The following is a 23,104-nucleotide window of genomic DNA, read 5'->3' as shown; positions in this document are numbered from 1 at the left end:
AAAGTTTCCTAATTAAAGTCCCTGCCTGGAGAAGGGGAAGGGGGGGAGGGGGAGGGGGATGCAGATGCCGGTGCCGGTGCTTGGAGGGCCGGGGTAGAGCAGAGCAGTGGATGTCATCAGCAGAGAGGAAATGACATCACAGCGCTTCAAAGACAGACAAGAGGACATGCCTCTGCACAGGAAGCTCCATGGCACTGAGCACCATCCAAGTGTTTAATCTCCATCCGGAGAGAACAGGAGGCATGGTAGAGGTGCCAACACAGTCCACTATGCCAACCCTTCTCTTTGTTTCTCATTAACGCTGAACTTACAAGTAAAATAGTGTGGTGCTACTGTACTGACTCCGGCTCTACTGTAGATAGTGAGTTATGGATTAATGAGTCATACTACACATAACACTCCAAGAGTTCAATGAGGGATTTGGAGATTGTGTGTCATGTTTTGGGAGGGTAGTGGGCAGGTAGGGGACACAGCGACTACATGGGACATTTTTAGCACCGCATCCATTACCCAATGACCTTCTTTATACCCTTAGTGGGACGGAAACTTAATTTTTTTGGGGGGGGTTTGAAGTTTACTCTAAATTATACTTTTTTTGAGCAGATAATAGAATATGCATTGCATCAGTCTGATTTAGATTGCTATGTTGTAAAGTCTCAAATGATACTGTAGGAATTTCTATTATTTTTGAGAAAGTGGTTGTGTACCTCCTGTTTTTGTTGTTGTTGGGTTCTGGCTGCTTCCATGCTGAGATTCTGTTAACTCCGCTCACAAATTCTGTCACTGAAGCTAGCACAAACCATTTTTTCAGGAGAATGCCCTTGGCAAACTTAATAAAACATCACTACTTTTTCAGAAAACACACAAGATACTGTAGTTACCCTCACATCTATGAGAAAAAAAAGCTGTCAGAAATAATAATCAGAAATAGTCTAAATAGAAAATAGTCCACAATACAATTTGGAGTCCTTATTGACTGCCACACCAATGATGCCACACCATGCTGGGGAAAGAAATGCATGAAACACCTAGATGAGAGAGATTGGAATTGATTTGGGCAGCATGAAGGACTGTGGGGTCTGTCACTTAGTCTCTCAGGTTGGCCTAATGGAGTCATTTACACATAGTCGGGTATAACCTTTACTCCAGAGAGACACACATAGTCTGGCCAGGCCTCTCAACACAGGCCTGTATCGAATACAATCACTCACAGAGCTCCATTCATTCATTACCCCACTCTGTGGCCCGTGCAGCGATTCAAACACACCTTTCCCATTATAGAATACGGTACGTGAGATGATTCTAGAATACATCTGGAGGAGCGACTGAGGATCGTAACTTTGCACCACTCTGTGTGCATATGCCGTCATTGACATGCCTACTTTGTTTTGTAATTACCCCCATTGGTGTTGTGGAATGAGATTATTCACTTCTTATATTGTTGGTGTTAAAATCCCACTTCCTTTACTATGATGATAAATGACATGCCACTCTTCACCCTGCCCTGACTCCAAGTTGCCAGGGCTTTCTTATGTCTCTGCCCTAGTTTCTGGGCTATTTTCTAAGGTACTGGTTGTTCTAGACAGCTACAGGATGTTGTGTGTCTTTGGTGTTTCAGCCTGAAGTCCTGGAGCAGATCCATAACCTAAAGGAGCTGTGGATGGACAACAATTCTCTGCAGAAGATACCTGGGGTAGGCCTACAGCCCTTCACTACCAGCTCCAGTCACTATCTGTCTGTTTCATTTGTCAATGGCCCTGATGAAGTCTGTAGATGGTGGTTGTGATGCACTACCATAGGGAAACTCTTGCAAGACAGTTCCCACAAACCCACATGTTGGAACAATGGCAAGCCGGAGACAGCTCTCTCTCTCTCTCTCTCTCTCTCTCTCTCTCTCTCTCTCTCTCTCTCTCTCTCTCTCTCTCTCTCTCTCTCTCTCTCTCTCTCTCTCTCTCTCTCTCTCTCTAATTCAATTCAAGGGGCTTTATTGGCATGGGATAATATACAAAAGTGAAATAAACAATAAAAAGTAACAGTAAACATTACACATACAGAAGTTTCAAAACAATAAAGACATTACAAATGTCATATTATATATATATATATATATACAGTGTTGTAACAATGTACAAATGGTTAAAGTACACAAGGGAAAATAAATAAGCATAAATATGGGTTGTATTTACAATGGTGTTTGTTGTTCACTGGTTGGTCTCTCTAATATGGTCATACATTGGGCAGGAGTTTAGGAAGTGCGGCTCAGTTTCCGCATCATAGCCTGTCTTCTCTGGAGAGCGATGTCTGCCTACGGGGCATTTCTCAATAGCAAGGCTATGCTCACTGAGTCTGTACATAGTCAAAGCTTTCCTTAAATTTGGGTCAGTCACAGTGGTCAGGTATTCTGCCACTGTGTACTCTCAGTTTTTTTGTTAATTCTTTCCAATGTGTCAAGTAATTATCTTTTTGTTTTCTCATGATTTGGTTGGGTCTAATTGTGCTGTTGTCCTGGGGCTCTGTGGGGTGTGTTTGTGTTTGTGAACAGAGCCCTAGGACCAGCTTGCTTAGGGACTCTTCTCCAGGTTCATCTCTCTGTAGGTGATTGCTTTGTTATGGAAGGTTTGGGAATCACTTGCTTTTAGGTGGTTGCAGAATTTAATGGCTCTTTTCTGGATTTTGATAATTAGTGGGTATCGGCCTAATTCTGCTCTGCATGCATTATTTGGTGTTCTACGTTGTACACTGAGGATATTTTTGCAGAATTCTGCATGCAGAGTCTCAATCTGAGGTTTGTCCCATTTTGTGAAGTCTTGGTTGGTGAGCGGACCCCAGACCTCACAACCATAAAGGGCAATGGGCTCTATGACTGATTCAAGTATTTTTAGCCAGATTCTAATTGGTATGTCGAAATTGATGTTCCTTTTGATGGCATAGAATGCTCTCTCTCTCTCTCTCTCTCTCTCTCTCTCTCTCTCTCTCTCTCTCTCTCTCTCTCTCTCTCTCTCTCTCTCTCTCTCTCTCTCTCTCTAATTCAATTCAAGGGGCTTTATTGGCATGGGATAATATACAAAAGTGAAATAAACAATAAAAAGTAACAGTAAACATTACACATACAGAAGTTTCAAAACAATAAAGACATTACAAATGTCATATTATATATATTTACATTTACATTTAACATTTAAGTCATTTAGCAGACGCTCTTATCCAGAACGATTACAAATTGGTGAATTCACCTTCTGACATCCAGTGGAACAGCCACTTTACAATAGTGCATCTAAATCATTAAGGGGGGGGGGTGAGAAGGATTACTTATCCTATCCTAGGTATTCCTTGAAGAGGTGGGGTTTCAGGTGTCTCCGGAAGGTGGTGATTGACTCCGCTGTCCTGGCGTCGTGAGGGAGTTTGTTCCACCATTGGGGGCCAGAGCAGCGAACAGTTTTGACTGGGCTGAGCGGGAACTGTACTTCCTCAATGGTAGGGAGGCGAGCAGGCCAGAGGTGGATGAACGCAGTGTCCTTGTTTGGGTGTAGGGCCTGATCAGAGCCTGGAGGTACTGCGGTGCATATATATGTATATATATATATACAGTGTTGTAACAATGTACAAATGGTTAAAGTACACAAGGGAAAATAAATAAGCATAAATATGGGTTGTATTTACAATGGTGTTTGTTGTTCACTGGTTGGTCTCTCTAATATGGTCATACATTGGGCAGGAGTTTAGGAAGTGCGGCTCAGTTTCCGCATCATAGCCTGTCTTCTCTGGAGAGCGATGTCTGCCTACGGGGCCTTTCTCAATAGCAAGGCTATGCTCACTGAGTCTGTACATAGTCAAAGCTTTCCTTAACCTGTTGAAACTCCCCATCCCGGATCCGGGATCGTGACTAAAGCCTCAGGCTCATTAGCATAACGCAACGTTAACGATTTCTGAAAATCGCAAATAAAATTAAAATAATGCGTTTGCTCTCAAGCTTAGCCTTTTCTTAACAACACTGTCATCTCAGATTTTCAAAATATGCTTTTGAACCATAGAAATGGACTAATTTGTGTAAGAGTATGCAAAGCTAGCATAGCATTTTGTGTAGCATGTAGCACGCAACATTTTCACAAAAGCCAGATAACCAAATAAATAAAATCATTTACCTTTGAAGAGCTTCTGATGTTTTCAATGAGGAGGCTCTCAGTCACATACCAAATGCGCAGTGTTTCCTGAAAGCTAGGAGAAATCGTTCCGTTTTCTACATCTGTGTGTAGGAGAAAGTCACCTCAACGTGGAAAAATACTGGCAAACATGAAACGTTGTTTGGAATCAGTCCTCAAGGTGTTTTTTCACATATCTCTTCATTGACATGCAGTTCGTGGAAGCTTGCTTTCCTCTCTGTATTCCTTGGAAAAATACTGGCAGGTGACTTTTGCGCACCAATTTCGGCGCAGGACACCGGGCGGACACGTGGTAAATGTGGTCTGTTATGGTCAATCTTCCAATGATCTGCCTACAAATACGTCACAATGCTGCAGACACCTTGGGGAAACGACAGAGAGGGTTGATTCATTCCTCTTGCGTTCACAGCCATATAAGGAGATCATGACAAACAGAGCCTCAAAAATCCTTGTCATTTCCTGGATGCCATCTCATCTTGGTTTTGCCTGAAGCTCACGTTAAAGGGCACGCACAGAGAAGATCTTTGTATTTCTGGACACGTCAGAGTGTTTTCTTTCGAACAGTAGCAATTATATGCATAGTCGAGCATCTTTTTGTGACAAAATATCTTGTTTAAAACGGGAACGTTTTTCATCCAAAAATGAAATTGCGCCCCTAGAGTTCCAAGAAGTTAAATTTGGGTCAGTCACAGTGGTCAGGTATTCTGCCACTGTGTACTCTCAGTTTTTTTGTTAATTCTTTCCAATGTGTCAAGTAATTATCTTTTTGTTTTCTCATGATTTGGTTGGGTCTAATTGTGCTGTTGTCCTGGGGCTCTGTGGGGTGTGTTTGTGTTTGTGAACAGAGCCCTAGGACCAGCTTGCTTAGGGGACTCTTCTCCAGGTTCATCTCTCTGTAGGTGATTGCTTTGTTATGGAAGGTTTGGGAATCACTTGCTTTTAGGTGGTTGCAGAATTTAATGGCTCTTTTCTGGATTTTGATAATTAGTGGGTATCGGCCTAATTCTGCTCTGCATGCATTATTTGGTGTTCTACGTTGTACACTGAGGATATTTTTGCAGAATTCTGCATGCAGAGTCTCAATCTGGGGTTTGTCCCATTTTGTGAAGTCTTGGTTGGTGAGCGGACCCCAGACCTCACAACCATAAAGGGCAATGGGCTCTATGACTGATTCAAGTATTTTTAGCCAGATTCTAATTGGTATGTCGAAATTGATGTTCCTTTTGATGGCATAGAATGCTCTCTCTCTCTCTCTCTCTCTCTCTCTCTCTCTCTCTCTCTGTCTCTCTCTCTGTCTCTCCATCTCTCTCTGTCTGTCTCCCCCCTCTCTCTCTTTCTCTCTGTGTCTCTCTCTCTGTCTCTCACTCTCTTCAACCGCTCTAACATCCATCTCTCCATGTCTCTCCCTCCCCTTCTGCTGAAGTGTATAGGGAAGCTGAGGCAGCTGCGCTACCTGGACCTGGCAAAAAACAGGATTGAAAGCCTGGACACTGACATCTCTGGCTGTGAGTGCCTGGAGGACCTCCTACTCTCCTCCAACATGCTGCAGCATCTGCCTGACACCATAGGTGAGGCCATAGAACATCTCTGTTCTCTCCCCTCTGGAAGAGTAGGATCTCCTGGTTAGATTGTCTCTGCTCTCTCCACTCTGGAATAATAGGGTATCCTGGTTATATTGTCTCTGCTCTCTCCCCTCTGCCACAATAGGATCTCCTGGTTCGATTGTCTCTGCAGTCTCCCCTCTGCAACAATATGATCTCCTGGTTAGATTGTCTCTGCTCTCTCCCCTCTGCCACAATAGGATCTCCTGGTTCGATTGTCTCTGCTGTCTCCCCTCTGCAACAATATGATCTCCTGGTTAGATTGTCTCTGCTCTCTCCCCTCTGGAATAATAGGATCTCCTGGTTAGATTGTCTCTGCTCTCTCCCCTCTGCAACAATAGGATCTCCTGGTTAGATTGTCTCTGCTCTCTCCCCTCTGGAACAATAGGCTCTCCTGTTTAGATGGTCTCTGCTCTCTCCCCTCCTGGTTAGATTGTATCCTCTCTCTCCCCTCTCTCTCCCCTCTCTCCCCTCAGGAACAATAGGATCTCCTGGTTAGATTGTCTCTGATCTCTCCCCTCTGGAACAATAGGATATCTTGTTTAGATTGTCTCTGCTCTCTCCCCTCTGGAACAATAGGGTAGACTGGTTAGATTGTCTCTGCTGTCTCCCCTCTGGAATAGGATCTCCTCTGCAACAATAGGATCTCCTGGTTAGATTGTCTCTGCTCTCTCCCCTCTGCAACACTAAGATCTCCTGGTTAGATTGTCACTGCTCTCTCCTCTCTGCAACATTACAATCTCCTGGTTAGATTGTCTCCTCTCTCCCCTCTGCAACAATAGGATTTCCTGGTTAGATTGTCTCTGCTGTCTCCCCTCTGCAACAATAGGATCTTCTGGTTTGATTGTCTCTGCTCTCTCCCCTCTGCAACAATAGGATCTCCTGGTTAGATTGTCTCTGCTCTCTCCCCTCTGCAACAATATGATCTTCTGGTTTGATTGTCTCTGCTCTCTCCCCTCTGCAACAATAGGATCTCCTGGTTAGATTGTCTCTGCTCTCTCCCCCCTGAAACAATAGGGTAGACTGGTTAGATTGTCTCTGCTCTCTCTCCTCTGCAATAATAGGATCTCCTGGTTAGATTGTCTCTGCTGTCTCCCCTCTGGAACAATAGGATCTCCTGCTTAGATTGTCTCTGCTCTCTCCCCTCTGCAACGTTAGGATCTCCCGGTTACATTGTCTCTACTCTCTCCCCTCTGCAACAATAGGATCTCCTGATTAGATTGTCTCCTCTCTCTCCCCTCTGGAACAATAGGATCTCCTGGTTATATTGTCTCTGCTCTCTACCCTCTGCAACAATAGGATCTTCTGGTTTGATTGTCTCTGCTGTCTCCCCTCTGGAACAATAGGATCTCCTGGTTAGATTGTCTCTGCTGTCTCCCCTCTGGAACAATAGGCTCTCCTGTTTAGATTGTTTCTGCTCTCTCCTCTCTGCAACACTAGGATCTCCTGGTTAGATTGTCTCTGCTCTCTCCCCTCTGCAACACTAAGATCTCCTGTTTAGATTGTCCCTGCTCTCTCCTCTCTGCAACAATAGTATCTCCTGGTTAGATTGTCTCTGCTCTCCCCTCTGCAACACTAAGATCTCCTGGTTAGATTGTCCCTGCTCTCTCCTCTGTCCAGCAATGGAACAATAGGAACAATATGATCTCCTGGTTAGATTGTCCCTGCTCTCTCCTCATTGAAACAATATGATCTCCTGGTTTGATTGTCTCTGCTCTCTCCCCTCTGCAACAATAGGATCTCCTGGTTAGATTGTCTCTGCTCTCTCCCACTGCAACACTAGGGTCTCCTGGTTAGATTGTCTCTGCTCTCTCTCCTCTGCAACAATAGGATCTCCTGGTTAGATTGTCTCTGATCTCTCCCTCTGCAACAATAGGATATCTTGTTTATATTGTCTCTGCTCTCTCCCCTCTGGAACAATTGGATCTCCTGGTTATATTGTCTCTGCTCTCTCCCCTCTGGAACAATAGGATCTTCTGGTTTGATTGTCTCTGCTGTCTCCCCTCTGGAACAATAAGATCTCCTGGTTAGATTGTCTCTGCTGTCTCCCTCTCTGGAACAATAGGCTCTCTGTTTAGATTGTTTCTGCTCTCTCCCCTCTGCAACAATAGGATCTCCTGGTTAGATTGTCTCTGCTCTCTCCCCTCTGCAACACTAAGATCTCCTGGTTTGATTGTCTCTGCTCTCTCCTCTCTGCAACAATAGGATCTCCTGGTTAGATTGTCTCTGCTCTCCCCTCTGCAACAATAAGATCTTCTGGTTTGATTGTCTCTGCTCTTCCTCTGTCCAGCAATGGAACAATGGAACAATAGGATCTCCTGGTTAGATTGTCTCTGCTCTCTCCCATTGCAAAACAATAGAATCTCCTGGTTAGATTGTCTTTGATCTCTCTCCTCTGGAACAATAGGATCTCCTGGTTTTATTGTCTCTGCTCTCTCCCCTCTGCAACAATAGAATCTCCTGGTTAGATTGTCTCTGCTCTCTCCCCTCTGGAACAATAGGATCTCCTGGTTACATTGTCTCTACTCTCTCCCCTCTGCAACAATAGGATATCTTGTTTAGATTGTCTCTGCTCTCTCCCCTCTGCAACAATTGGATCTCCTGGTTATATTGTCTCTGCTCTCTCCCCTCTGGAACAATAGGATCTTCTGGTTTGATTGTCTCTGCTGTCTCCCCTCTGGAACAATAGGATCTCCTGGTTAGATTGTCTCTGCTCTCTCCCCTCTGCAACAATAGGATCTCCTGTTTAGATTGTTTCTGCTCTCTCCCCTCTGCAACACTAAGATCTCCTGGTTAGATTGTCACTGCTCTCTCCCCTCTGCAACATTAAATCTCCTGTTTAGATTGTCTCTGCTCTCTCCCCTCTGCAACAATAGGATTTCCTGGTTAGATTGTCTCTGCTGTCTCCCTCTGCAACAATAGGATCTTCTGGTTTGATTGTCTCTGCTCTCTCCCCTTCTGCAACAATAGGATCTCCTGGTTAGATTGTCTCTGCTCTCTCCCTCTGCAACAATATGATCTTCTGGTTTGATTGTCTCTGCTCTCCCCTCTGCAACAATAGGATCTCCTGGTTAGATTGTCTCTGCTCTCTCCCCTCTGAAACAATAGGGTCTCCTGGTTAGATTGTATCTGCTCTCTCTCCTCTGCAATAATAGGATCTCCTGGTTAGATTGTCTCTGCTCTCTCCCCTCTGGAACAATAGGATCCCCTGTTTAGATTGTCTCTGCTCTCTCCTCTCTGCAACAATAGTATCTCCTGGTTAGATTGTCTCTGCTCTCCCCTCTGCAACAATAGGATCTCCTGGTTTAGATTGTCCCTGCTCTCTCCCCTCTGTCCAGCAATTGGATCTCCTGGTTATATTGTCTCTGCTCTCCCCTCTGCAACAATAGGATCTCCTGGTTAGATTGTCTCTGCACTCTCCCCTCTGGAACAATATGATATCTTGTTTAGATTGTCTCTGCTCTCTCCCCTCTGCAACAATTGGATCTCCTGGTTAGATTGTCTCTGCTCTCCCCTCTGCAACACTAAGATCTACTGTTTAGATTGTCCCTGCTCTCTGCTCTCTGCAGCAATACGATCTCCTGGTTATATTGCCTCTGCTCTCTCCCCTCTGCAACAATAGGATCTCCTGGTTAGATTGTCTCTGCTGTCTCCCCTCTGGAACAATAGGATCTCGTGGTTAGATTGTCTCTGCTCTCTCTTCTCTGCAACAATAGGATCTCCTTGTTAGATTGTCTCCTCTCTCTCCACTCTGGAACAATAGGATCTCCTGGTTATATTGTCTCCTCTCTCTCCCTTCTGGAACTATAGGATCTGCTGGTTAGATTGTCTCCTCTGCTCTCCCCTCTGGAACCATAGGATCTCCTGGTTAGATTGTCTCTGCTCTCTCCTCACTGCAACACTAGAATATCGGTGTTATATTGTCTTTGCTCTCTCCCTTCTGGAACAATAGGATCTCCTGGTTAGATTGTCTCTGCTCTCTCCTCACTGCAACACTAGAATCTCCTGGTTAGATCATCTCTTCTCTCTCCCCTCTGGAACAATAGGATCTCCTGGTTAGATTGTCTCTGCTCTCTCCCCTCTGCAACAATTGGATCTCCTGGTTAGATTGTCTCTGCTCTCTCCCTTTTGCAACAATAGGATCTCCTGGTTTTATTGTCTCTGCAGTCTCCCCTCTGGAACAATAGGATCTCCTGGTTAGATTGTCTCTGATCTCTCCCCTCTGGAACAATAGGATATCTTGTTTAGATTGTCTCTGCTCTCTCCCCTCTGCAACAATAGGATCTCCTGGTTAGATTGTCTCTGCTCTCTCCACTCTGGAACAATAGGGTAGACTGGTTAGATTGTCTCTGCTGTCTCCCCTCTGGAACAATAGGATCTCCTGGTTAGATTATCTCTGCTCTCTCCCCTCCTCAAAAACAGGATATCCTGGTTTGATTGTCTCTTCTGTCTCCCCTCTGGAACAATAGGATCTCCTGCTTAGATTGTCTCTGCTCTGTCCCCTCTGCAACAATAGGATCTCCTGGTTAGATTGTCTCTGCTCTCTCCCCTCTGCAACAATTGGATCTCCTGGTTAGATTGTCTCTGCTCTCTCCCCTCTGGAACAATAGGATCTCCTGGTTAGATTGTCTCTGCTCTCTCCCCCTGGAACAATAGGATATCTTGTTTAGATTGTCTCTGCTCTCTCCCCTCTGCAGCAATAGGATCTCCTGGTTAGACTGTCTCCTCTCTCTCCCCTCTGGAACAATAGGATCTCCTGGTTATATTGTCTCCACTCTCTCCCTTATGGAACTATAGGATCTCCTGGTTAGATTGTCTCCTCTCTCTCCCCTCTGGAACAATAGGATCTCCTGGTTAGATTGTATCTGCTCTCTCTTCACTGAAACACTAGAATCTCCTGGTTAGATTGTATTTGCTCTCTCCCCTCTGGAACAATAGGATCTCCTGGTTAGATTGTCTCTGCTATCTCCCCTCTGGAACAATAGGATATCCTGGTTAGATTGTCTCTGCTCTCCCCCCCTGGAACAATAGGGTTGAATGGTTAGATTGTCTCTGCTGTCTCCCCTCTGGAAAAATAGGATCTCCTAGTTAGATTGTCTCTGCTCTCTCCTCTCTGCAACAATAGGATCTCCTGGTTAGATTGTCTCTGCTCTTCCCTCTGAAACAATAGGATCTCCTGGTTAGATTGTCCCTGCTCTCTCCTCTCTGCAGCAATATGATCTCCTGGTTAGATTGTCTCTGCTCTCTCCCTCTGCAACAATAGGATCTCCTGGTTTTATTGTCCTGCTCTCCCCTCTGGAACAATAGGATCTCCTGGTTATATTGTCTCTGATCTCTCCCCTCTGGAACAATAGGATATCTTGTTTAGATTGTCTCTGCTCTCTCCCTCTGCAACAATAGGATCTCCTGGTTTTATTGTCTCTGCACTCTCCACTCTGAACAATAGGGTAGACTGGTTAGATTGTCTCTGCTGTCTCCCCTCTGGAACAATAGGATCTCCTGGTTAGATTATCTCTGCTCTCTCCCCTCTGGAACAATAGGATCTCCTGGTTAGATTGTATCTGCTCTCTCTTCACTGTAACACTAGAATCTCCTGGTTAGATTGTATTTGCTCTCTCCCCTCTGGAACAATAGGATCTCCTGGTTAGATTGTCTCTGCTATCTCCCCTCTGGAACAATAGGATATCTTGTTTAGATTGTCTCTGCTCTCTCCCCTCTGCAACAATTGGATATCCTGGTTAGATTGTCTCTGCTCTCCCCCCCCTGGAACAATAGGGTTGAATGGTTAGATTGTCTCTGCTGTCTCCCCTCTGGAAAAATAGGATCTCCTAGTTAGATTGTCTCTGCTCTCTCCTCTCTGCAACAATAGGATCTCCTGGTTAGATTGTCTCTGCTCTTCCCTCTGAAACAATAGGATCTCCTGGTTAGATTGTCCCTGCTCTCTCCTCTCTGCAGCAATATGATCTCCTGGTTAGATTGTCTCTGCTCTCTCCCTTTTGCAACAATAGGATCTCCTGGTTTTATTGTCACTGCAGTCTCCCCTCTGGAACAATAGGATCTCCTGGTTAGATTGTCTCTGATCTCTCCCCTATGGAACAATAGGATATCTTGTTAGATTGTCTCTGCTCTCTCCCTCTGCAACAATAGGATCTCCTGGTTAGATTGTCTCTGCTCTCTCCCTCTGGAACAATAGGATGGTTAGATTGTCTCCTGGTTGGAACAATAGGATCTCCTGGTTAGATTATCTCTGCTCTCCCCCTCCTCAAAAACAGGATATCCTGGTTTGATTGTCTCTTCTGTCTCCCCTCTGGAACAATAGGATCTCCTGCTTAGATTGTCTCTGCTCTCTCCCCTCTGCAACAATAGGATCTCCTGGTTAGATTGTCTCTGCTCTCTCCCCTCTGCAACAATAGGATCTCCTGGTTAGATTGTCTCTGCTCTCTCCCCTCTGGAACAATAGGATCTCCTGGTTAGATTGTCTCTGCTCTCTCCCTCTGGAACAATAGGATCTCTTGGTTAGATTGTCTCTGCTCTCTCCTCTGCAGCAATAGGATCTCCTGGTTAGATTGTCTCCTCTCTCTCCCCTCTGGAACAATAGGATCTCCTGGTTATATTGTCTCCACACTCTCCCTTATGGAACTATAGGATCTCCTGGTTAGATTGTCTCCTCTCTCTCCCCTCTGGAACAATAGGATCTCCTGGTTAGATTGTATCTGCTCTCTCCTCACTGAAACACTAGAATCTCCTGGTTAGATTGTATTTGCTCTCTCCCCTCTGGAACAATAGGATCTCCTGGTTAGATTGTCTCTGCTATCTCCCCCCTGGAACAATAGGATATCTTGTTTAGATTGCCTCTGCTCTCTCCCCTCTGCAACAATTGGATATCCTGGTTAGATTGTCTCTGCTCTCTCCCCCCTGGAACAATAGGGTTGAATGGTTAGATTGTCTCTGCTGTCTCCCCTCTGGAAAAATTGGATCTCCTAGTTAGATTGTCTCTGCTCTCTCCTCTCTGCAACAATAGGATCTCCTGGTTAGATTGTCTCTGCTCTTCCCTCTGAAACAATAGGATCTCCTGGTTAGATTGTCCCTGCTCTCTCCTCTCTGCAGCAATATGATCTGCTGGTTAGATTGTCTCTGCTCTCTCTCCTCTGCAATAATAGGATCTCCTGGTTAGATTGTCTCTGCTCTCTCCCTTCTGCAACAATATGATCTCCTGGTTTTATTGTCTTTGCTCTCTCCCCTCCTCAAAAACAGGATATCCTGGTTCGATTGTCTCTGCTGTCTCCCCTCTGGAACAATAGGATCTCCTGCTTATATTTTCTCTGCTCTCTCCCCTCTGCAACAATAGGATCTCCTGGTTAGATTGTCTCTGCTCTCTCCCCTCTTCAACAATAGGATCTCCTGGTTAGATTGTCTCCTCTCTCCCCTCTGGAACAATATGATCTCCTGGTTATATTGTCTCCTCTCTCTCCCTTCTGGAACTATAGGATCTCCTGGTTAGATTGTCTCCTCTCTCTACCCTCTGAAACACTAGAATCTCCTGGTTAGATTGTATTTGCTCTCTCCCCTCTGGAACAATAGGATCTCCTGGTTAGATTGTCTCTGCTATCTCCCCTCTGGAACAATAGGATATCTTGTTTAGATTGTCTCTGCTCTCTCCCCTCTGCAACAATTGGATATCCTGGTTAGATTGTCTCTGCTCTCTCCCCCCTGGAACAATAGGGTTGAATGGTTAGATTGTCTCTGCTGTCTCCCCTCTGCAAAATTGGATCTCCTAGTTAGATTGTCTCTGCTCTCTCCTCTCTGCAACAATAGGATCTCCTGGTTAGATTGTCTCTGCTCTTCCCTCTGAAACAATAGGATCTCCTGGTTAGATTGTCCCTGCTCTCTCCTCTCTGCAGCAATATGATCTGCTGGTTATATTGTCTCTGCTCTCTCCCTCTGCAACAATAGGATCTCCTGGTTAGATTGTCTCTGCTCTCTCCCTTTTGCAACAATAGATCTCCTGGTTTTATTGTCTTTGCACTCTCCCCTCTGAAAAAACAGGATATCCTGGTTCGATTGTCTCTGCTGTCTCCCCTCTGGAACAATAGGATCTCCTGTTAGATTGTCTCTGCTCTCTCCCCTCTGCAACAATAGGATCTCCTGGTTAGATTGTCTCTGCTCTCTCCCCTCTTCAACAATAGGATCTCCTGGTTAGATTGTCTCTGCTCTCCCCTCTGGAACAATATGATCTCCTGGTTATATTGTCTCTCTCTCTCCCCTTCTGGAACTATAGGATCTCCTGGTTAGATTGTCTCCTCTCTCTACCCTCTGGAACAATAGGATCTCCTGGTTAGATTGTCTCTGCTCTCTCCTCAATGCAACAATAGGATCTCCTGGTTAGATTGTCTCTGCTCTCTCCCCTCTGGAACAATAGGATATCTTGTTTAGATTGTCTCTGCTCTCTCCCCTCTGCAACAATTGGATATCCTGGTTAGATTGTCTCTGCTCTCTCCCCCCTGGAACAATAGGGTTGAATGGTTAGATTGTCTCTGCTGTCTCCCCTCTGGAAAAATAGGATCTCCTAGTTAGATTGTCTCTGCTCTCTCCTCTCTGCAACAATAGGATCTCCTGGTTAGATTGTCTCTGCTCTTCCCTCTGAAACAATAGGATCTCCTGGTTAGATTGTCCCTGCTCTCTCCTCTCTGCAGCAATATGATCTGCTGGTTATATTGGCTCTGCTCTCTCCCCTCTGCAACAATAGGATCTCCTGGTTAGATTGTCTCTGCTCTCTCCCTTTTGCAACCATAGGATCTCCTGGTTTTATTGTCTCTGCACTCTCCCCTCTGAAACAATAGGGTAGACTGGTTAGATTGTCTCTGCTCTCTCTCCTCTGCAATAATAGGATCTCCTGGTTAGATTGTCTCTGCTCTCTCCCTTCTGCAACAATATGATCTCCTGGTTTTATTGTCTCCTCTCTCTCCCCTCTGCAACAATAGGATCTCCTGGTTAGATTATCTCTGCTCTGTCCCTTCTGCAACACTAAGATCTCCTGGTTATATTGTCTCCTCTCTCTCCCTTCTGGAACTATAGGATCTCCTGGTTAGATTGTCTCCTCTCTCTACCCTCTGGAACAATAGGATCTCCTGGTTAGATTGTCTCTGCTCTCTCCTCAATGCAACAATAGGATCTCCTGGTTAGATTGTCTCTGCTCTCTCCCCTCTGTAACAATAGGATATCTTGTTTAGATTGTCTCTGCTCTCTCCCCTCTGCAACAATTGGATCTCCTGGTTAGATTGTCTCTGCTCTCTCCCCTCTGGAACAATAGGGTAGACTGGTTAGATTGTCTCTGCTGTCTCCCCTCTGGAACAATAGGATCTCCTGGTTAGATTCTCTCTGCTCTCTCCCCTCTGCAACAATAGGATCTCCTGGTTAGATTATCTCTGCTCTGTCCCTTCTGCAACACTAGGATCTCCTGGTTAGATTGTCTCTGCTCTCTCCCCTCCTCAAAAACAGGATTTCCTGGTTCGATTGTCTCTGCTGTATCCCCTCTGGAAAAATAGGATCTCCTGCTTAGATTGTCTCTGCTCTATCCCCTCTACAAAAATAGGATCTCCTGGTTAGATTGTCTCTGCTCTCTCCCCTCTGCAACAATAGGATCTCCTGGTTATATTGTCTCCTCTCTCTCCCTTCTGGAACTATAGGATCTCCTGGTTAGATTGTCTCCTCTCTCTCCCCTCTGGAACAATAGGATCTCCTGGTTAGATTGACTCCTCTCTCTCCTCACTGCAACACTGGGATCTCCAAGTTATATTGTCTTTGCTCTCTCCCCTCTGGAACAATAGGATCTCCTGGTTAGATTGTCTCTGCTCTCTCCTCACTGCAACACTAGAATCTCCTGGTTAGATTGTCTCCTCTCTCCCCCCTCTGGAACAATAGGATCTCCTGATTAGATTGTCTCTGCTCTCTCCCCTCTGCAACACGAAGATCTCCTGGTTAGATTGTCCCTGCTCTCTCCTCTCTGCAACATTACAATCTCCTGGTTAGATTGTCTCCTCTCTCCCCTCTGCAACAATAGGATTTCCTGGTTAGATTGTCTCTGCTCTCTCCCATCTGCAACAATAGGATCTCCTGGTTAGATTGTCTCTGCTCTCTCCCCTCTGCAACAATAGGATCTCCTGGTTATATTGTCTCCTCTCTCTCCCTTCTGGAACTATAGGATCTCCTGGTTAGATTGTCTCCTCTCTCTCCCCTCTGGAACAATAGGATCTCCTGGTTAGATTGTCTCCTCTCTCTCCTCACTGCAACACTAGGATCTCCAAGTTATATTGTCTTTGCTCTCTCCCCTCTGGAACAATAGGATCTCCTGGTTAGATTGTCTCTGCTCTCTCCTCACTGCAACACTAGAATCTCCTGGTTAGATTGTCTCCTCTCTCCCCCCTCTGGAACAATAGGATCTCCTGGTTAGATTGTCTCTGCTCTCTCCCCTCTGCAACACGAAGATCTCCTGGTTAGATTGTCCCTGCTCTCTCCTCTCTGCAACATTACAATCTCCTGGTTAGATTGTCTCCTCTCTCCCCTCTGCAACAATAGGATTTCCTGGTTAGATTGTCTCTGCTCTCTCCCCTCTGCAACAATAGGATCTCCTGGTTAGATTGTATCTGCTCTCTCCCCTCTGCAACACTAAGATCTCCTGGTTAGATTGTCTCTGCTCTCTCCCATCTGCAACAATAGGATCTCCTGGTTAGATTGTCTCTGCTCTCTCCCCTCTGCAACACTAAGATCTCCTGGTTAGATTGTCTCTGATCTCTCCCTCTGCAACAATAGGATCTCCTGGTTAGATTGTCTCTCTCTCTCCCCTCTGGAACAATAGGATCTCATGGTTAGATTGTATCGGCTCTCTCTTCATTGCAACACTAGAATCTCCTGGTTAGATTGTCTTTGCTCTCTCCCCTCTGGAACAATAGGATCTCCTGGTTAGATTGTCTCTGCTCTCTCCCCTCTGCAACACTAAGATCTCCTGGTTAGATTGTCTGTGATCTCTCCCCTCTGCAACAATAGGATCTCCTGGTTAGATTGCCTCCTCTCTCTCCCCTCTGGAACAATAGGATCTCATGGTTAGATTGTATCGGCTCTCTCTTCATTGCAACACTAGAATCTCCTGGTTAGATTGTCTTTGCTCTCTCCCCTCTGGAACAATAGGATCTCCTGGTTAGATTGTCTCTGCTCTCTCCTCACTGCAACACTAGAATCTCCTGGTTAGATTGTCTCCTCTCTCCCCCCTCTGGAACAATAGGATCTCCTGATTAGATTGTCTCTGCTCTCTCCCCTCTGCAACACGAAGATCTCCTGGTTAGATTGTCCCTGCTCTATCCTCACTGCAACACTAGAATCTCCTGGTTAGATTGTCTCCTCTCTCCCCTCTGCAACAATAGGATTTCCTGGTTAGATTGTATCTGCTCTCTCCCCTCTGCAACAATAGGATCTCCTGGTTAGATTGTCTCTGCTCTCTCCCCTCTGCAACAATAGGATCTCCTGGTTATATTGTCTCCTCTCTCTCCCTTCTGGAACTACAGGATCTCCTGGTTAGATTGTCTCCTCTCTCTCCCCTCTGGAACAATAGGATCTCCTGGTTAGATTGTCTCCTCTCTCTCCTCACTGCAACACTGGGATCTCCAAGTTATATTGTCTCTGCTCTCTCCTCACTGCAACACTAGAATCTCCTGGTTAGATTGTCTCCTCTCTCCCCCCTCTGGAACAATAGGATCTCCTGATTAGATTGTCTCTGCTCTCTACCCTCTGCAACACGAAGATCTCCTGGTTAGATTGTCCCTGCTCTCTCCTCTCTGCAACATTACAATCTCCTGGTTAGATTGTCTCCTCTCTCCCCTCTGCAACAATAGGATTTCCTGGTTAGATTGTCTCTGCTCTCTCCTCTCCCCTCTGCAACAATAGGATCTCCTGGTTAGATTGTCTCTGCTCTCTCCCCTCTGCAACACTAAGATCTCCTGGTTAGATTGTCTCTGCTCTCTCCCATCTGCAACAATAGGATCTCCTGGTTAGATTGTCTCTGCTCTCTCCCCTCTGCAACACTAAGATCTCCTGGTTAGATTGTCTCTGATCTCTCCCCTCTGCAACAATAGGATCTCCTGGTTAGATTGCCTCCTCTCTCTCCCCTCTGGAACAATAGGATCTCATGGTTAGATTGTATCGGCTCTCTCTTCATTGCAACACTAGAATCTCCTGGTTAGATTGTCTCTGCTCTCTCCCCTCTGCAACACTAAGATCTCCTGGTTAGATTGTCTCTGATCTCTCCCCTCTGCAACAATAGGATCTCCTGGTTAGATTGTATCCTCTCTCTCCCCCCAGGAACAATAGGATATCTTGTTTAGATTGTCTCTGCTCTCTCCCCTCTGCAACAATAGGATCTCCTGGTTAGATTGTATCCTCTCTCTCCCCCCAGGAACAATAGGATATCTTGTTTAGATTGTCTCTGCTCTCTCCCCTCTGGAACAATAGGGTAGACTGGTTAGATTGTCTCTGCTGTCTCCCCTCTGGAACAATAGGATCTCCTGGTTAGATTGTCTCTGCTCTCTCCCATCTGGAACAATAGGGTAGACTGGTTAGATTGTCTCTGCTGTCTCCCCTCTGGAACAATAGGATCTCCTGGTTAGATTGTCTCTGCTCTCTCCCCTCTGCAACAATAGGATCTCCTGGTTAGATTGTCTCTGCTCTCTCCCCTCTGCAACATTAGGATCTCCTGGTTAGATTGTCTCTGCTCTCTCTGCAACATTACAATCTCCTGGTTAATTGTCTCAACAATAGAATCTCCTGGTTAGATTGTCTCTGCTGTCTCCCCTCTGCAACAATAGGATCTTCTGGTTTGATTGTCTCTGCTCTCTCCCCTCTGGAACAATAGGATATCTTGTTTAGATTGTCTCTGCTCTCTCCCCTCTGCAACAATTGGATCTCCTGGTTAGATTGTCTCTGCTCTCTCCCCTCTGGAACAATAGGGTAGACTGGTTAGATTGTCTCTGCTGTCTCCCCTCTGGAACAATAGGATCTCCTGGTTAGATTGTCTCTGCTCTCTCCCCTCTGCAACAATAGGATCTCCTGGTTAGATTGTCTCTGCTCTCTCCCCTCTGCAACACTAAGATCTCCTGGTTAGATTGTCTCTGCACTCTCCCCTCTGCAACACTAAGATCTCCTGGTTAGATTGTCTCTGCTCTCTCCCATCTGCAACAATAGGATCTACTGGTTAGATTGTCTCTGCTCTCTCCCCTCTGCAACACTAAGATCTCCTGGTTAGATTGTCTCTGATCTCTCCCCCCTGCAACAATAGGATCTCCTGGTTAGATTGTCTCCTCTCTCTCCCCTCTGGAACAATAGGATCTCATGGTTAGATTGTCTCGGCTCTCTCCTCATTGCAACACTAGAATCTCCTGGTTAGATTGTCTTTGCTCTCTCCCCTCTGGAACAATAGGATCTCATGGTTAGATTGTCTCTGCTCTCTCCCCTCTGCAACAATAGGATCTCCTGGTTAGATTGTCTCTGCTCTCTCCCCTCTGGAACACTAAGATCTCCTGGTTAGATTGTCACTGCTCTCTCCTCTCTGCAACATTACAATCTCCTGGTTAGATTGTCTCCTCTCTCCCCTCTGCAACAATAGGATTTCCTGGTTAGATTGTCTCTGCTGTCTCCCCTCTGCAACAATAGGATCTTCTGGTTTGATTGTCTCTGCTCTCTCCCCTCTGCAACAATAGGATCTCCTGGTTAGATTGTCTCTGCTCTCTCCTCACTGCAACACTAGAATCTCCCGGTTAGATTGTATCCTCTCTCTCCCCCAGGAACAATAGGATCTCCTGGTTAGATTGTCTTTGCTCTCTCCCCTCTGGAACAATAGGATATCTTGTTTAGATTGTCTCTGCTCTCTCCCCTCTGCAACAATTGGATCTCCTGGTTAGATTGTCTCTGCTCTCTCCCCTCTGGAACAATAGGATTTCCTGGTTAGATTGTCTCTGCTGTCTCCCCTCTGGAACAACAGGATCTCCTGGTTAGATTGTCTCTGCTCTCTCCCCTCTGCAACAATAGGATCTCCTTGGTTAGATTGTCTCTGCTCTCTCCCTCTGCAACATTAAGATCTCCTGGTTAGATTGTCACTGCTCTCTCCTCTCTGCAACATTACAATCTCCTGGTTAGATTGTCTCCTCTCTCCCCTCTGCAACAATAGGATTTCCTGGTTAGATTGTCTCTGCTGTCTCCCCTCTGCAACAATAGGATCTCCTGGTTAGATTGTCTCTGCTCTCTCCCCCCTGAAACAATAGGGTAGACTGGTTAGATTGTCTCTGCTCTCTCTCCTCTGCAATAATAGGATCTCCTGGTTAGATTGTCTCTGCTCTCTCCCTTCTGCAACAATAGGATCTCCTGGTTTTATTGTCTCTGCTGTCTCCCTTCTGGAACTATAGGATCTCCTGGTTAGATTGTCTCCTCTCTCTCCACTCTGGAACAATAGGATCTCCTGGTTAGATTGTCTCCTCTCTCCTCACTGCAACACTAGGATCTCCAAGTTATATTGTCTTTGCTCTCTCCCCTCTGGAACAATAGGATCTCCTGGTTAAATTGTCTCTGCTCTCTCCTCACTGCAACACTAGAATCTCCTGGTTAGATTGTCTCCTCTCTCCCCCCTCTGGAACAATAGGATCTCCTGATTAGATTGTCTCTGCTCTCTCCCCTCTGCAACACGAAGATCTCCTGGTTAGATTGTCCCTGCTCTCTCCTCTCTGCAACATTACAATCTCCTGGTTAGATTGTCTCCTCTCTCCCCTCTGCAACAATAGGATTTCCTGGTTAGATTGTCTCTGCTCTCTCCCCTCTGCAACAATAGGATCTCCTGGTTAGATTGTCTCTGCTCTCTCCCCTCTGCAACACAAAGATCTCCTGGTTAGATTGTCCCTGCTGTCCCTGCTCTCTCTCTTGTCTCTGGAACATTACAATCTCCTGGTCAGATTGTCTCCTCTCTCCCCTCTGCAACAATAGGATTTCCTGGTTAGATTGTCTCTGCTCTCTCCCCTCTGCAACAATAGGATCTCCTGATTAGATTGTCTCTGCTCTCTACCCTCTGCAAAAAAGGATCTCCTGGTTAGATTGTCTCTGCTCTCTCCCCTCTGCAACAATTATATTGTCAACTATAGGATCTCCTGGTTAGATTGTCTCCTCTCTCCCCTCTGCAACAATAGGATCTCCTGGTTAGATTGTCTCCTCTCTCTCCTCACTGCAACACTAGGATCTCCAAGTTATATTGTCTTTGCTCTCTCCCCTCTGGAACAATAGGATCTCCTGGTTAAATTGTCTCTGCTCTCTCCTCACTGCAACACTAGAATCTCCTGGTTAGATTGTCTCCTCTCTCCCCCCTCTGGAACAATAGGATCTCCTGGTTAGATTGTCTCTGCTCTCTCCCCTCTGCAACACGAAGATCTCCTGGTTAGATTGTCCCTGCTGTCCCTCCTCTCTGCAACATTACAATCTCCTGGTTAGATTGTCTCCTCTCTCCCCTCTGCAACAATAGGATTTCCTGTCTCCTCTCTCTCCTCACTGTTAGATTGTCTTTGCTCTCTCCCCTCTGCAACAATAGGATCTCCTGGTTAGATTGTCTCTGCTCTCTCCCCACTGCAACACTAAGATCTCCTGGTTAGATTGTCTCTGCTCTCTCCCATCTGCAACAATAGGATCTACTGGTTAGATTGTCTCTGCTCTCTCCCCTCTGCAAAACTAAGATCTCCTGGTTAGATTGTCTCTGCTCTCTCCCCTCTGCAACAATTGGATCTCCTGGTTAGATTGTCTCTGCTCTCTCCCCTATGGAACAATAGGGTAGACTGGTTAGATTGTCTCTGCTGTCTCCCTCTGGAACAATAGGATCTCCTGGTTAGATTGTCTCTGCTCTCTCCCCTCTGCAACAATAGGATCTCCTGGTTAGATTGTCTCTGCTCTCTCCCCTCTGCAACAATAGGATATCTTGTTTAGATTGTCTCTGCTCTCTCCTCTCTGCAACATTACAATCTCCTGTTTAGATTGTTTCTCCTCTCTCCCCTCTGCAACAATAGGATTTCCTGGTTAGATTGTCTCTGCTGTCTCCCCTCTGCAACAATAGGATCTTCTGGTTTGATTGTGTCTGCTCTCTCCCCTCTGGAACAATAGGATATCTTGTTTAGATTGTCACTGCTCTCTCCTCTCTGCAACATTACAATCTCCTGGTTAGATTGTCTCCTCTCTCCCCTCTGCAACAATAGGATTTCCTGGTTAGATTGTCTCTGCTGTCTCCCCTCTGCAACAATAGGATCTCCTGGTTAGATTGTCTCTGCTCTCTCCCCTCTGCAACAATAGGATCTCCTGGTTAGATTGTCTCTGCTCTCTCCCCTGAAACAATAGGGTAGACTGGTTAGATTGTCTCTGCTCTCTCTCCTCTGCAATAATAGGATCTCCTGGTTAGATTGTCTCTGCTCTCTCCCTTCTGCAACAATAGGATCTCCTGGTTTTATTGTCTCTGCTGTCTCCCTTCTGGAACTATAGGATCTCCTGGTTAGATTGTCTCCTCTCTCTCCACTCTGGAACAATAGGATCTCCTGGTTAGATTGTCTCCTCTCTCTCCTCACTGCAACACTAGGATCTCCAAGTTATATTGTCTTTGCTCTCTCCCCTCTGGAACAATAGGATCTCCTGGTTAAATTGTCTCTGCTCTCTCCTCACTGCAACACTAGAATCTCCTGGTTAGATTGTCTCCTCTCTCCCCCCTCTGGAACAATAGGATCTCCTGATTAGATTGTCTCTGCTCTCTCCCCTCTGCAACACGAAGATCTCCTGGTTAGATTGTCCCTGCTCTCTCCTCTCTGCAACATTACAATCTCCTGGTTAGATTGTCTCCTCTCTCCCCTCTGCAACAATAGGATCTCCTGGTTAGATTGTCTCCTCTCTCTCCCCCCTCTGCAACAATAGGATCTCCTGGTTAGATTGTCTCTGCTCTCTCCCCTCTGCAACACGAAGATCTCCTGGTTAGATTGTCCCTGCTGTCCCTGCTCTCTCTCTTGTCTCTGGAACATTACAATCTCCTGGTCAGATTGTCTCCTCTCTCCCCTCTGCAACAATAGGATCTCCTGGTTAGATTGTCTCTGCTCTCTCCCCTCTGCAACAATAGGATCTCCTGGTTATATTGTCTCTGCTCTATCCCCTCTACAAAAATAGGATCTCCTGGTTAGATTGTCTCTGCTCTCTCCCCTCTGCAACAATAGGATCTCCTGGTTATATTGTCTCCTCTCTCTCCCTTCTGGAACTATAGGATCTCCTGGTTAGATTGTCTCCTCTCTCTCC

The 23,104-nt window shown here is 45.8% G+C and overlaps 1 protein-coding gene across 7 annotated transcripts in view; it reads left to right on the top strand.

The window, feature by feature from the left end:
• Positions 1 to 23,104, top strand: part of lrrc7 (leucine rich repeat containing 7) — a 190,825-nt gene that overhangs the window by 137,052 nt on the left and 30,669 nt on the right. For all 7 annotated transcript variants that reach the window (XM_064935349.1, XM_064935353.1, XM_064935350.1 and 4 more), the window contains exons 9-10: positions 1,619 to 1,693; positions 5,584 to 5,728. In XM_064935349.1, coding sequence (XP_064791421.1) covers positions 1,619 to 1,693; positions 5,584 to 5,728 — 220 coding nt within the window. The remainder of the gene's footprint in view (positions 1 to 1,618; positions 1,694 to 5,583; positions 5,729 to 23,104) is intronic.

Source organism: Oncorhynchus masou, chromosome 24 (assembly GCF_036934945.1).
Source record: "Oncorhynchus masou masou isolate Uvic2021 chromosome 24, UVic_Omas_1.1, whole genome shotgun sequence".
NCBI classification, from domain to species: domain Eukaryota; kingdom Metazoa; phylum Chordata; class Actinopteri; order Salmoniformes; family Salmonidae; genus Oncorhynchus; species Oncorhynchus masou.
The sequence above is the reverse complement of the archived record's forward strand: the minus strand, read 5'-3'. Positions and strand labels throughout refer to the sequence as shown.